Source organism: Actinia tenebrosa, unplaced genomic scaffold (assembly GCF_029948245.1).
Source record: "Actinia tenebrosa isolate PJP-AT-01 unplaced genomic scaffold, QUT_ActTen_1.0 PGA_scaffold6__47_contigs__length_16458017, whole genome shotgun sequence".
NCBI lineage: Eukaryota > Metazoa > Cnidaria > Anthozoa > Actiniaria > Actiniidae > Actinia > Actinia tenebrosa.
Window position 1 is genome coordinate 10,832,368 of NW_028292583.1, and position 15,161 is coordinate 10,847,528.

At 36.2% G+C, this 15,161-nt stretch overlaps 2 protein-coding genes and 1 long non-coding RNA gene across 5 annotated transcripts in view; 2 read left to right on the top strand and 1 right to left on the bottom strand.

Annotated features, from left to right (window-relative positions):
* Window positions 1-15,161, bottom strand: part of LOC116291866 (uncharacterized) — a 67,570-nt gene that overhangs the window by 5,490 nt on the left and 46,919 nt on the right. For both annotated transcript variants that reach the window (XR_004196617.2, XR_016121504.1), the window contains one exon: window positions 14,684-14,749. This is a non-coding gene — a long non-coding RNA (uncharacterized LOC116291866). The remainder of the gene's footprint in view (window positions 1-14,683; window positions 14,750-15,161) is intronic.
* On the top strand, window positions 5,003-11,269 carry LOC148906055 (uncharacterized). Of its 2 annotated transcripts, none has more exons than XM_089039289.1 (3): window positions 5,003-5,086; window positions 8,940-10,278; window positions 10,767-11,269. In XM_089039289.1, the coding sequence occupies exons 1-2, from the start codon at window positions 5,048-5,050 to the stop codon at window positions 10,275-10,277; spliced, it is 1,377 nt and encodes a 458-aa protein (XP_088895415.1). In that variant the 5' UTR covers window positions 5,003-5,047; the 3' UTR covers window position 10,278; window positions 10,767-11,269. The 2 variants fall into 2 exon arrangements, with proteins under 2 accessions (XP_088895415.1, XP_088895416.1); XM_089039290.1 differs by lacking the exon at window positions 5,003-5,086 and adding an exon at window positions 7,327-7,442.
* On the top strand, window positions 13,072-14,783 carry LOC116291865 (uncharacterized). The gene is made up of 2 exons (XM_031699087.2): window positions 13,072-13,111; window positions 13,843-14,783. The coding sequence occupies exon 2, from the start codon at window positions 13,849-13,851 to the stop codon at window positions 14,461-14,463; it is 615 nt and encodes a 204-aa protein (XP_031554947.2). The 5' UTR covers window positions 13,072-13,111; window positions 13,843-13,848; the 3' UTR covers window positions 14,464-14,783.

Below are 15,161 nucleotides of genomic sequence, written 5' to 3' on the forward strand. Positions count from 1 at the left end.
TATATATATATATATACAGCCATTTGCAAAAACTATGGCCGCTTCCAATACATATACGAGTATATCGAAAGCATATCAAGTATTATGGGATATCTTCCACTATATATTTTTCAAGTTGTCTATCATTAGGGCTTTCTGGAAAAAAATATCAAGAATGATATCCCGCCCTGTCTGATATACTTTCGATATAGTTGTATTTATATTTGAAACGGCCATAATTTTTGCAAATGGCTGTATATATATATATATATATAACAAAGTATGTAATGTGGTCTATACTGGTGAAACAGTGCTCGATGCGTAGGGATGCAGAGCAACAGATATATAGTAAAGATTGGATTAAAGACGAGACATGTTCACTGTAACTCCGAGTTTCGTGCTTACGCACTCATCAGACAGACGTTTTTTTCAGAATGAGTGGCCGTGTTGTATCCGATATACAAACACGAGGCGTAGCCGAGTGATTGTATATCGAATACAACACGGCCACTCATACTGTAGATTGCTTATCAAACGTCTAGGTTAGTTCCTTTGTGTTTCACTAAAATTTTCAAAATTGAAGTGAATCTGGCCAAGAAAATCCAAGTTTAAGTTTATGCAAATGAAGACGAATCTATATCAGATATAAAACCTCCTTCATGGTCGTGATTTCTATTGTGTTTTCCTCATGAATTATTTATGAGTTTGATTAAAAAAAATATATATATATATATATATATATATATCAAATTATGCTTTACAACATTAATGTTTATAGCCAAGATTCAGGTAATAGCTGCTCAGTAGGCAAGCTAATCGTCGAGCTGAGCAGCCGGTTTTTTTTTTCTTTTTCTTATTCTTTTTTTTAACATTTTGACAGGAACAATTGTATGGTTTCTATCAATTACAGCCGCAATAGTAAACTACATTCTTAATTAAATGAAGGTATGGTGCTCTGGCGGCGGCTGCGTGCGAGTGCGAAGATTCTCTGTTCTTGAAAAGCATTTTTCTCTTGAGAGATGGTCGAAATCTCTTGAGAAACAATCGCTATTTGATCTTGCTAAGGCCGTCAAATACAAAGCTTGGAAGAGGGGGTTGGGGTTTCTACCGACCCTAAAATTCTCGTCTAGTAATATGAGGACCTCGGATTTATCTGCTGAAGAGGCTGGGCTCTCAAAGAAAATAAAAAGTCTGACCGCTTTATCAAAAAACAGAGAACCTACTTGGTCAACAAGCTCAACATTGAGTAAACCTTAGGAAGAAAGTTAAACCCAGAATTTGTAGAAAAGGTCATGAGACGTGCTCGAGGTCCCGACGGCTTGCGTCTTTTCAAGTACTCGGCCAGACCGTCCCTGAAGACCTTGCTATCTCCCCAAACGCAATAGAGGAAGATGATAATTTTCCCAGTACAATACTGTAGAAGCAGCTATCTCGACTTTCCAACCAGGGCCGTAACCAGAACTTTTACAGGGAGGGTGCACATCGAATAAAAAAATCGGCGGACCTTAAGCTTTTATGTGGGGGTGCACGTGCACCCTGTGCCCCCCCTGGTTACGGCCCTGCCAACTACAGCACCCTGTCACTTACGACCAATACGATATATGTTCCAATGGTGAAAAATGACAGACTTAAAAACTCTCTAGGTAACAATGCTGCAGATTTTCTGTGAGGCTCTAGAGTTACATGTTCCTGTTCCCCTAAAAGAGCAAAGCACCAAATACCTTGAATGTAGTTTACGATTGCGGCCGTAATTGATAGAAACCATACAATTGTTCCTGTCAAACAGTTCATTCTAGACGAATGAATAAGAAAGGAAACAGGTTTGTTAGCCACTGACTTCTCTTAAAACAAGGACGATTTATAAAAAACAGAGTAGGCAGTGTTGATGCGAATCAAATGTATGACGTTATCGGGAAAGGGGCTTAAATGAAATAGTACGAAAGCAACTGCACGCACTTTAGTCACTAGTTATTATTAATTTTGACAAGAGATAAAGACAAAAAATACAAAACATAAAGGTTGTTTGTTTAGTTCATATAATTCAAGAAAGGTACAAGTGATCGACGTTCACGTGCCACGCTTCTCAACTAATTCAGTTTGTTTATTCAATCATAATGTCCTCTAACTTATTCCATTAATTTTGAGAAAGTACGAAAATGAGTTTGTTTTTTCTACGAATAACGTGGAACTAATTGAAATTTGGGAGGATTTTGAGCAAGTATATTCAACAAAAACAAAGAAAAGAGAAAAATAAAAAAACCCTGCGTTTGATGGGGTCTAAAGGTTTTTTTTCTAACTTAGAATTCGTACGCTCAAGTCCTTACTCTCTAAAACATTCCAGTACAAAAGAATAAGTCAATAATATATAGCTGGAGTATAGTTTACAGTCATCAAACTAATGTTGTTTACGATTAAAATGTTCATTCTGGGTGATCCAAGAAAGTTTTTGAGTATTTATAAAGCAGGCGCTTTGATTCTGAATCCGAAATTAGACCGCCGTATGCTACATAGAAGAGTCGATTAATCGCGAGGAAGTATTTGCGTTCCAAGGCTAATACTTTCAGGAAAAGAAGTACAATAAACAAGCTTTCAGATCATATAGTATTAGTGAAAATAAAATATATACCAGGTGATAATTTAGGGCATTCAACTTAGGCTAAAATTTGCTTCGCGTCGTAGCTGCTTGAAATGCCATCGAAAAAAAATCCCAAAAAGCGAGAACAAAATATTTTCCCAAAAATATTATTTATCCCTTTTGGAGTCTGATAGTTAGTTAAAATGTTGAAAAAGTATCAGATTGATAGGAGTATTTTTGAACGAGTGAGGCCTTCTTAAATATGGGTAATATTTTGGGCTGTTCACACCGGTCCAGAGCAAACCGGAAGTCGAGTTTTAGATTTTCGTAAAATTCGCCAAAATAAAAAAGCGCTTGAAGTTTTAAACTGGATTTTTTAAAAGAGCTTACCAAAGGGTGTCTTCTGACAAAATATGAGAAATTTGAAAATTCCTTCGCTGTCCCGCCATTCTCGACCGTTACGGACAGCCACTCTTAATAGAACGTTGGGACTTTTATAAGACTCCATTGTCTGCTTGAATAAGGTATATTTTTGATTACTGATTCCAAATCAATAGAAAAGGACCCACTTTCCCATATGATTGCATCTTTATTTTTCATTGCTTTATCCTTCATTCTAATGAGTCTTTCCATTGATGATGATGGTGAAGGGGGTGGTGATGATGATGGTGTTGATGAATGGAAGGTAGAGGAAGAGTAGAAGATAGAGGCACGAGTTGTTTTGTTTTTGTGCGGCAAGCTTTTGCAGCCTAGGCAACTCCAGGCACATCAGGTTTTCTGTTGTTTTCTCCATCCATACGTTAATAATTAGTTTGGTTGAGAAAACCAAAACATCAGATGCATATCGAAGTTGTCAAGGCGGTAAAAACTTTAAACAGGTTCGTTTCTGCGTAAAAAGCGGATTTTTCCCTCGGAGATTGGCGAATACTGTCCTCTAATCTCCATTCTTGGATTGCTGGAGGCCTGTTGAACGATAACTTGATAATTTTACCGTTTATGCTTTTCCAAAAGTTACGAATGCCGTTAGTGGTGCGGTACGTGGGTTTTCGGATTTCGACAAAGTATAAAATCATTTTAATTCACTGATATTGCTAAAAACATTAACAGCGAATAGCCTTCTCTCAATATCATCAGTGTTAACGAGGTAAGAATTTGTTACTTTTTAGTTTCGTTAAGTAAAAGTTTTTGCACAATTGAACATTGCGCGTCCTAATCTCCGTACAAATGGGTATTTAAGACAGTTTTTCTTTTTTGTGTGAAATTTCTAGTTTGTCTAGTTGTTATAAAATAAATAAGGGAGATATTGAAAGGTTAATCCCCATAGTGGAATTGGAAAATAACCGACAAAACCATACAATATGAGTTCGGGTATTTTGCGAAATAATTTGGTTTTTTTCAGTATCTTAAAACGACCCCGCGCTTGTATGCTGGTACTAATTAAAGTGACAACGTGCCCAATCAGAACACGCATAGTATCTTAAAAACTTAGTAGTTTTCTAGGATATTCCTTATCATACAGGAGATAGAAAGATAAGACTGAGTGGGATGACACAAAAATCCCAACCTGTTAGAATCTGCAAATACCAAATCAAATAACCATGCAAGATCATCTAGGAAAATGCGTGGGAATAAACACTTATGTTGTGTTAAAATACTACTTGACGACGCAATGACGTCAGTTAAGCTCTGGATAGAATGGCACGACTAATGAATATGGTTAACACTATGATACCAACACCCACGCTGCTCTTCTATAAATATCAAGTTTGAAATAAATTAACAAGATTTTCGCAAATGTGGACTGCGCAAGAGTGCGTAGTCGACAAAAACCAATCAAAACACCGAAAATGGAAGAATGGATAGAAAGGACAAACAAGTAGGACTAAGTTTGGCATACCTGTTTTTTGTCTCTCCCTTTTTCTTCCTTTTTGTCTTCTTTTATCACTTCTCATTTTCTTAGCCAAACCTTGTCTTTGATAAGTTTTTCTCTTAGAGATGATATCTATTTCTTCTAAATACGAAGGGCTAGTTACGGGTGATGTTTACATTTGCGTATTTATTTTTTAACAAAATTTGCCTGTCAAAAATTAATGCCTTCATTTCAACCAATATCAGACTCAATGAATAATTTCTTTGAATCTTTAACCAACCATCTCTTCATTCCTCTTCAATTTAATTCAATAATCTAAGAATAAACATGTGCTATAATTCCATAGCACTAACCCGTTAGTCAATCCAGTATGTTATTTATTGATTATTTAGTCATACGTGCTTGTTAACCGGACAGGTTGCACTTAAAATTGCTTGTTTTTGGATCCAAATGAGGCTCTATTATATCGAGATGTACTTCATAATCATTTTTACTCGCTTTCATTTTTTACTTAAATTAGATTGTACAAAGAAACGAAACAGAGTGACATGTACACATATACAGCTAATTAAAAAGGAGCGAACTTTGATACGTAAGCATTCCAAGATCCTAGAATAGCTGGAATGAGTGGTGTTTCTCATATTGTTTTCAATAACACAGAGGTTAGTCTTTAGATATTGACGAAACCATTTAGACACCTTGATTATTCCTGTTTAGATGTATGCCCACAATTCCTTTCGGTAATGCAATCGCCAGTCACCCATTCTCCGTTCGCCACTTCAACCTTTTTTTGAAATAGTTGTATATAAAAATATACCGATATATCATCGAAGAAAATTTTAGTGCTAGTTCATTTTGTTAGTTTTCGCCTTTAATTCGACGATTTTCTCTGCTCCTCCTTCCTCTGCAAACTAAAGTAACACGCAAAATTCCAATTCGCCGCGTTCTGTGAATTAGCCGTGCCCTAACTCTGATCAGCCTAGATGTTGTTTTAGAGCATCGATAAAATTTTTAACGTAATAATGGGAACTCATAACTCGCTTTTTATCTGTTCCCTATGACATTATTCTTCTTAATTTTATGCGATCGCAGAGTAATTAAGATAAAGTAAAGTTTTACACTGCATAAAAAATGAATCGAATATCGTGAAAAATTCTCGATCGTTCGTCACCTGAGACCTGTCGTGCCTCATCTTAAAATCCATGCAATCTAAATACAAAGACGTCATAACGATTATCCAAAAAAAATATGCCAGGAAAACTATTGAGGTAGTTTTATGTTTAGTGGGTTTTTGAACATTAAGGTTTTGAACATTAACATTGGGGTTTTAGCAAAGATATTTTCACTGTCTATCCACTGTATTCCCGTTGAATTCCGTTAATAAAACTTTATATAGGGAAAAACTAGAAAATCTTTCGTCAAAGGGACCATGACACCGCTAGTTTTTACCGCATACTTTTTTAAATCAAGCGCAGTCAAAACTACTTCTCGAGAACTAAGAACGAGCAGGAACGAAAGAAAGAAAGATTAGCGTACCGTAATCAATGACAAAGCATAATTTTTCTAGGCTTTAATATTTTCCTCAATTATCTGCCTAATTATCCTCATAATCATCGTGGGCGTTTCAAAGAGAATATCAAAAACATTTACATCTTAAACCGCACCATTTCTATCGAACAAAAACAGACAAAATTCTTCTGGAGGTTTAAAGTGATTTTGATTTTAATTGATATAGGTTCTGTTCTAATGAGGGCCGAATTTCCATCCATCTGTCAATGAATGGATGTGATAAAACTTAACAAACACTTCATAGCATCCAATCACGAAATGAGATACAATTAGTTGGGGAGATCGTAAATTGATTCAGATTTTTTCACAAAAAAGTAGCTTATGCAATAACCTTGTTAACCAATTAGCACACATCCGATTTGCAGGTAGCTTCCTGAAATAGCGAGTGAGGAATCATCAATGAACGCGTGTAAGCTGGAAATATATCTAGAACTAACGACAAGACAATCATCAAGCTTTAACTGATACAAAGATTAATACCTAGCACACTACTGGGAAGGGACCCACAGTTAGTAAACTTCCTTGACTCCTTTAGAGAAAACATCCGTCAATTCATCTTTGTCTATCCGGCCCCGGGTACAGGTGGGCAGAAAATTCATTCAATTGTGTAATTGAGTTTTCTTAGTGCCGGGACCGCTTGGCTTACGCCCATAAATCTTACTATTTTTTTCTTTTCTTTCCTTTTTTTTTTTTCTCTCTCTCTCTCTCTCTTTTCTTTTTTCTTTTTAAAGTGAAAATAAAGATACATTTGTGTATTTAGTTACTCCAACGTAATATCAGTGAAGATAAAACGTGTGGCAAGAATTTTCTGATAAATAGTTGTAATAATGTCCCTAAGTTTAATTTTATGTCGCACAAAGACAAGCGTGCAGAAGAAGCCGAACTATTGTTCCTTCATGAAAAATTAATAACAAGTGTCCTTGTTCAGTTAAAGTAGAATTCTTGAACAAAGATTTACCATAACATCAGCCTGTACTTTCAATTTTTCGGCTACTTTTATCATTTTAATTCTTTTAATTGAATAATTCCGAGAACGATTCAACTAGCAAAAGATTCCAACACTTTTGCAGAAAATATGAGTATTTATGAGATCAAGGACTTCTTAATTAGGCTTCTCAAAGCATACGGTCATACTTTTTTTTCCAAAACATCAGTATAGAATATAGTACTAGTGATATTAAGGTGTGAATTGGTGCCATTATCTCCAACCCAAAATAGCGGAGGATGATGTTTAGGCATATAAATGGAAACAAAGCAAAGCAGGCTTCTGCATTTAGAATCACTCGTCTCTGAAACAGCAATAACAATCAGCGGTGGTCTTCAACAAAGAGTTTAAAAGGGACTGCTGTATAGAGAGCTCTTTGTTCAGTGGTAGTCTTCGTTGTGAGTCGAGCAAGAGTCATCAGAAATCCAGAGCAGAATTCTTACTCGTGGCAAACATTTAACGAGGTAAGTCGAGAAAGAGAGAAAGCCGAATAACTTGCAGGATAAATAGTGCCATAATATCGACATGTACAGGAAGGCAATGATTATGGATTAATTTAGACTTTCCGGCTGAAGTTATATAACACTATCCTACTAATATGTTTATTCAGCTACTTTAGAAGTATTTCGATATACTTCAAGCATTTAAAGTACAAAATTACTAAAAAATAGATAAAAAGTCAGTCAAAGGGAAATATTTTTTTTTTGTAGCTTTTAGAGTTTGAAAACAAATTTGAAAGGCTTCATATCTATTCGACTAAACGTGCTGTAGAAGGTGTTTTAAATAACTTTGTAGTTAAAAAGTGTCGAGATCTATTTACTGAATGAATTTCTGGTTTTTCTCAGTTTCTCATAATTCAGTTCGGTACACTTTGCCTAAATTTAGATTTTGAGATTATTCGCTGTGACGGAGTTTTTTGTAGCTAGAACTGAAAGGAAATCAAAAAATAACCAGTCAGCCAAAAAAGGGGAATTAATACTCTACGCAGTATAGAATGATTCAAGTAAATAGTTATGACAGTGAATATAAGCAGGGTGTGGTATCATAATGAGGCACCCGTGGCCTGGCGCACGTGCTAATCAGACAAAACTATAACCTGTAGAAAGAACGCACAGCTAGAAATGAAAACAAAACCTGTGTGATAAAAGAGAAAAAATGATCTTATTTAAAGGCCTTTATTCAGTAACTAGTGATACAAGTCAACGATGAACGCTGTATAGATGAAGGGAAATTATGTCTTTAGTGATAGTTTGCGTTTCAAAGAAAGAGAAACATATAAGCATATATTCAGTCACTAGTGATCGACAACAATGTCAGGACGCTTCATATAATGGGGAACCATGTCCGCTTTAGTGTCTTTTTTGCGCGGTTTCCGGCTAAGAAAAAAAAATTTCGTTGCGGAGAGGCATTATCTTGGATCTAAAATCTAATACTAACTTCTCACATAAGGCCAGCGCTTAATCCGATAGTGAAAGTAGACAAATTTGTTCATTTACATACAAACGAGGCTTAGTATTCTTATCGTTACATAACCACAGTGGTTCGGAAAAGAAATTATTCGATATTTTCGATATTATTGTCTGTTGAATATTTTAATCTTCAGTTTATACTTCTGGGAAAAGTAAAGTTGAGGGGGTCAGGTTGCAATTTGGACGTAAGTTATGTTCATTTCCACCGTCACATCTTATTTATTTTGACTTTTTGTGCTAAGGTGTTGGCCATTATTGTTATTTAGTTCTTTCGTACTGTTATTTTGGTGACGAACTCATTAAAGTAAAGTAAAGTAAAGTAAAGTAAAGTAAAGTAAAGTAAAGTAAAGTAAAGTAAAGTAAAGTAAAGTAAAGTAAAGTAAAGTAAAGTAAAGTAAAGTAAAGTAAAGTAAAGTAAAGTAAAGTAAAGTAAAGTAAAGTAAAATAAACTAAATTTAAAAGCAACCTTTTCCTTTTTTGTAACTTTCACAGATGAACCAACTGTGGTTGATGACAATGGTTGCGCTACTTGCGATCAATGTGATAGCCCAAGATGAAGGTGAAGAGCACTTTTTGAACTTGGTTCGTAAAAAGGCTTGTGCAGGACGGTCCTGTAGTGATGTCAGGCAAACTGAAACTGACTTGACCGAAGAAGAGGGAAAGATGGACGATTCATCTCATGGGGAAGGTGATGACGAACAAGATGTGACAAGTTCCATTCAAGCACCAGCAGTAAAGTTGCGACAATCAAGCACAGGAGAGAAGTGCAAGACATTGAGATGTCGGTTACGATATGCACTTGAATCACACAAAGACGTCGATCAAGAATGGGTTGTCAATACTGACAAAGACGATCGTAGTGCGGACGAACCAAAAAAGAAATGCGTGGCATGGAATTGCAAACGTGAAAATGTCTTGTCGAAAAAGAGCCAAGTTACCGACAACAAGAGATGCATGTCTTGGGGTTGTAGAAAGCGAAGTCTAAAAGCCGCCTTCAAGCGAGATAGTACCACGACCAGTAACAATGATGAACTGAAGGAAGACAATCTACAAAGACAAGAGCTAAGCGACGTCGAAAAGAATATGCAGTCTAAGAGATGCATGACTAGGGAATGCAAAAAAGAGGAAGAACTACTGACTAGAAATATAAAGAGAAAAGCCTCAACAAAATGCTTGGCCTGGTACTGTCAAGGAAAACGCACAGTCGCAATGAAGAGATCAGGAGAGATTGATACATCTAAAAGAATAATCAGTAGGAAGCCAGAAGAAGACCTTGCTTTGTTTGATTTATCGAGGGATGGAAAGTGTAAAGGCTTGGAGTGTCTAACCAAGCGCATGATAAAGAACAGCAATTCTGATGTTGCTTCGTTAAGCAAAAAGAACAAAATGCTCCCGGGATGCATAACCTGGAACTGTTATGGAAAACGCACTGCTGCAAAGAAGGAACCCGCAGCGATCGACAGCTTCAAGAGAATAATCAGCAGAAAAAACGACAAGGAGCTTAATTTGTTGGGTCTATCGGATGAGAAGTGCAGAGGCTGGGACTGTCTTAAGAAGCGTGTAGTCCATGGGATACAAAATGATATACCAACAAAGTGCCTATCATGGGACTGTGATAAGAGAAGAGCAGATACTGGCGAAAGCAGCAGGTCACAAGGAGATATGAGGGAACAATTGCACGAGAGCGATACAACACACTATGGCATACCTGATGAATATAAAGACATGATACGAATGCCAATCAGACGCGACGTTTTGGGGCGTGTTTCATCATATTTTACAGAGAGAGGTTCCCGACGCACTTTACAAAAAGATATTCACGAGAAGTGAGGTAAGTAAAAATGAAGACTGGTTAAAGAGGGGTTTGAATAAGGGACAAAATCAAAATGACAACATCTTGCACTTCATTGCCCAGATTAAAATTCTATAGACATCTCAGGTTTCAAAAAAAATTGTGGAGCGGAAATCTGAAAGCGAAATGAATTTAGATATGAAAGGAAGTGATAATTGTTTTGCCTTTTTAATAAGCAGTTCCACAACGCCAGCACCATGACCGATTACCTGCGCTTACAAATTGCGTCTTAGATTCAGTTTCAGATTTCCGATCTCCGACCAACAACGTTTTTTAGAATTAGCATGTATATACAGGATAACAGTTGTTTAGGTCAAGGCCATTTTCGGAGTAATAGGTTCGGTGAGATTACCGATTAAAGGGCCTGGGCTGTAAAACTGACATTCAAACATTTCTACAGACTATTCCATTTTCTATCTGGTAGTGTTTAGTTGACTGATTATGATTTTTTGCTTATGATATTTCAGGCTGGACAAGAGAGAGAAGATGTAGCACAAAATAAATTAAAATGTGAAGTCAAATTAAGTCAACTCATCTAAGGAACTCTTTCTAGTTTTTATTTTGTTTAAGTGTTCACAGACATAGAATTGCCAGCTGAAAGCTTTCGAAATATAATAAAGATTAATTATCTAAATTACAAATGCAAGACGACAAGCCAAATCATTGTCTTTTTGTCATTGCATCAGTCATTCATGTTTATAGGTGCGGGAAGTAATGCATTCTTCTTACCAAACACACAACGTTTTGGCGGGTAAAATATCATATGACGAACCCGACAATTCATGAATATAAATATATGCAAAACAATGAAATAATGATAATTTGATGTATTAAGTAAAAATAAAACATTCGTGATCAATAGACTAGCCCTTGAGTCGGCTTCTTTCTGGCAGGTATAATAATGGTACGCTATTAATAAACCTCGGTTGAACTTGATAATTACAGTAAATATATGAACCTCGACTTGGAATCATCGCTTCGTGGTCTCTCAAACGAATTCGGGAAATGCTATAATGAAAACTAGTTTACCCAAGACTTCTCCTCTTTAGACGCTCTGGGTTTCCAGTATGAAGATGTGTTAGCCAACATCCACGCCCACTCCACCCCATACTACGTTTCTGGCTAGCTTAGAAAAGCTTTATCATACAAATTTTTGCCGTGACTAAAGTGAAAGAAGAGTACAACTAGGATAAATATCAAAGGATACTGAACTATATGACTTTTAGTAGCAAGTTCTTATTGCGCAGGAATCTTTGATAACAACATACACCGTGCCAGACTGTTAGCTTGTAAAAAGAAAACCTTCGAATCTTCATCGATATCCTGAAACAATTACCCCTATGGGCTGATCAAAATCAGGGCATGCCGGGATAACTCACAGATGTGAAACAACCTTTGGGCGGATCAAAGCCAGGGCACGGCTAACTTATAGATCGAACCCTGAAGTTCAAACATGGCAATTCTACAGCAGACTATGTTCTTTGTAAATGTAGATATTCAATGCATACAGTCTAAATAACACCTAGTCTTGGTTGAGGTTTCAAACATTTAGGGAGTTAGGAACAGTACACTACTAAGGATCGTTTCAAACTTGCTGTTAATCGATAGCCTATCAGAAAGCGCAGAAAATGAAATGGATGATTAACATGCAGTTTTGATATCAAGATATTGCAGCGCCTTCGTCTTAATAACAGTAACTCTGGTTATATTATTTATATGTTGTAAGCTCCTAATAAAGTTTATTATTCTTTTCTCTACTTCTGGTAAGAACTTCAGAAGAAAATGATTCTTCAAAAACAGTCACTGATGGTTTTACTGGCGGGTGCGGTGTGACTGATTGTGGTGCGCGGGAATCATGCGCAGGCGTACAGGACGCTGGTCAGCATGGAGTATGAATTTGTTTGCCTGTTTCAGTCGGCGTACACCTATTATATCCTAGTTCTCACATCGTAAAGTAAAGCTCAATAAGATGTTTACTTGTAGTTTGGACCTGTAGGAAGGAACGATTTTTAATCTACGAAATCTAATTTACTTAATTAAGGAAATAGGTATTCAATCATTTAGGTAAATGCAGGTTTAAATCAAAAAACCTTTTTTTGTCATTCATTTCTACGATATTGTCCGTAATTGAGATTTTCCGTACAAATTTAAAGCGGGACGCTTGCCACGAATGCGCGCCTTTTCCTCTTTCCTGTCTTTGCGCAGTCTGTCCAATCAAATCCAAAACATGAAAAAAGGAAAAATATCAAAATATTGGGATTTTTTATAAGCGCAAAAAGGAATGCTAATAGAATAAATTGTAAAATCCAAGTTCATGGAAAGATAAAGACACAAAGATTGGCAGATGTAATATGGACTATAGTTCAGTATAAACTGATCCGCCGTCTCAGTTAACCAGTGTAGCATACTGAGTGGTTCACTGTTGTTTTTATACTTTATAACTGTTTCGTCTTGCAGGATTATCCTCCAGACCGTAGGCTTGTGACAACTTACAACTTCAAATAGCCGAAGACTCGGAGATAGGCAAAACACTGTAACTGATTCGGGAATCATGAAGTGGGCGTTAAATGGAAATGTATTTTTAATTGTTTCCTAATTTACCGCTGCGATGCCAATCAAAAATGATTAAATTTGTCCTTGGTTTTCTCTTAAACCATTACACAATTTCCTTGCTTTTTGTCCACTTCACTTCCGTACACACTGGTATGGTTCTTCAAACCTAGAGGCAATCTCCTATATAAGACTATACAGACAAAGGGAGTTATGCTGACAGTCATCCATCTGGATTGTTTGACAAGCCGATACTTTGCAGGTGAGGTCTATAATTTTCGTTCTTTTTATTTTTTAAGTTTTATTTACGATAAAATTTCTCGTGGAAAGGAAGGAAGGAAAATACAAGCACCACTAAGTCGTGTAAACATGTTTCAAAGCAGTAGCTTTGTAGTAATGTGAGGTGTATTATTTTCTTAGAAAACTGTATTTGTATTGTTCAGTACCTTAAAATTTATAGGCAATCATATAGGTATGTTTGGAATGAGATGTGTGGATGGTGTGCCTTTTGAGTTCTTAATTATATTCGTTTCTTATTAAAGTGTATATTGAATGAAAGACTGAGATTACTTTAAAGTCTACATGTGCACCATTTATGTAAATGATTGTCATAACGGCTGAAGATACTGACTGTTCTCGTAATCAGTGTACGATATCAATACCTCATTGAAAAAGTGCCAAATACATCATAGTTACATATATAATTAGCACTTTGATATATCTATCAAAGATACCTAGAATCCATTAAATTGATATTATTATGATAGATTTGAAGAGAAGATGTCTCCTCAGTTTTTACATTTTAAAAATAAGCAAGGGAAAAAAAAACGTTAACAGGACCACGATTTTATCCAATTTCTGTTCGAATTGTTTGGGTATATTGCACACGGTCTATCGAACAGAAACTTGTATGTATGCGTTGTTGATAACTAAATCTATGTAATTGTTTTTTCGGGTTTTTTTTTCTCGTTGTTTTTTTTGTTTTGTTGTCAGGATAAAATGCATTCACATCTACTTCAAGTGTTTTTAGTCGCATGCCTGGTGTTACCTTGTCTTGGAACTGCCCTCAAGGAAGAGGGTACGAGAAAAGGGAAGAGAACGAAAGTAGAACAAGATACAGATAGTCTAAAAGGCGAAGAAGGGGAAGCATTTGGTAATAACGTGCTTACGAGTTCTGATGCCAAGAATGAAGGATTACAAATGTGGAATCCATTGGAATCTGAGAGAGAAAGCGGAAACGAGAAAAGGGCAACAAGAAAAGGGAAGAGAACAAGAGTAGAGCAAGACACAGATAGTCTGAAAGGCGAAGAAGAAACCACATTGGGTTACAATGTGCTTAGGCTTTCTGAAGACAAGAACGAAAGAACAGGAATCTTGAATCCATTGGAAGTCGAGAGAAAAAGAAAAGAAAAAAGGGGACAAAGAAAAGGAAAGCGTACAAGAGTAGAGCAAGACTCAGATAGTCAAGGCGAAGAAGAAGCCACATCGGGTTACAATATGCTTACACTTTCTAAAGACAAGAACGAAGGATCGGGAAACTTGAGTCCATTGGAAGCCGAGAGAAAAAGACACGAAAAGAGGGCAACTAGAAAAGGGAAGAGAGCCAATATATAATCCTTCAGACAGAACAGAAGGATAACTGAATAACTCAGAATAGAAATTCGACAAAATAGAGATAAAATATCAATGGAAAAATCAAAGTAAGACGTATCCAAATACGCTGAATATGGTTAGAAATGTTGTTTTTTATATAGTAAAGCTTGGTTATTGAAATATTGAAAAGTTGACTTGTAAATAAAGTGAGATTAATCTAAATAAGTGAAAAAACGCTTACCGATTTCTGTGAAAACTTATTTCATTCTGGCAGCAAAAGGTCTTTAACTGATTAACTGAGTGAATTCTGAAAATAAATGAAATAGAATGAGCTTTAACAACATTGCTTGATTATCTTAAAACAAAACAAAACGAACGAACAAAACAAACAAACAAACAAAACAAAACAGCAACAAACTACAGCAGTTGAAGCATTCTCGTTAAGTAAGAGAGCTACAAGATATACTGAGACAGGGGCGGATTTTTTCCCTCTCGACCCAGAAATACTTTACTCTGTAAAATGGTATAATCAGTACATCACTTTTAAATGATATATCAACTAACTTCAGCTGCTGCCTAAAAGGCCTATGTTGACCCGTACGACTCACTCCCTGCTACCATCGTTATGAGCATGGGGAGGTCAGGTCACGCCCCTTTTCCCTGTGCTTTGTTTAAATTTTCAAAAAATCGACGTGCAGTATTTTTTCCACACTTTTAGT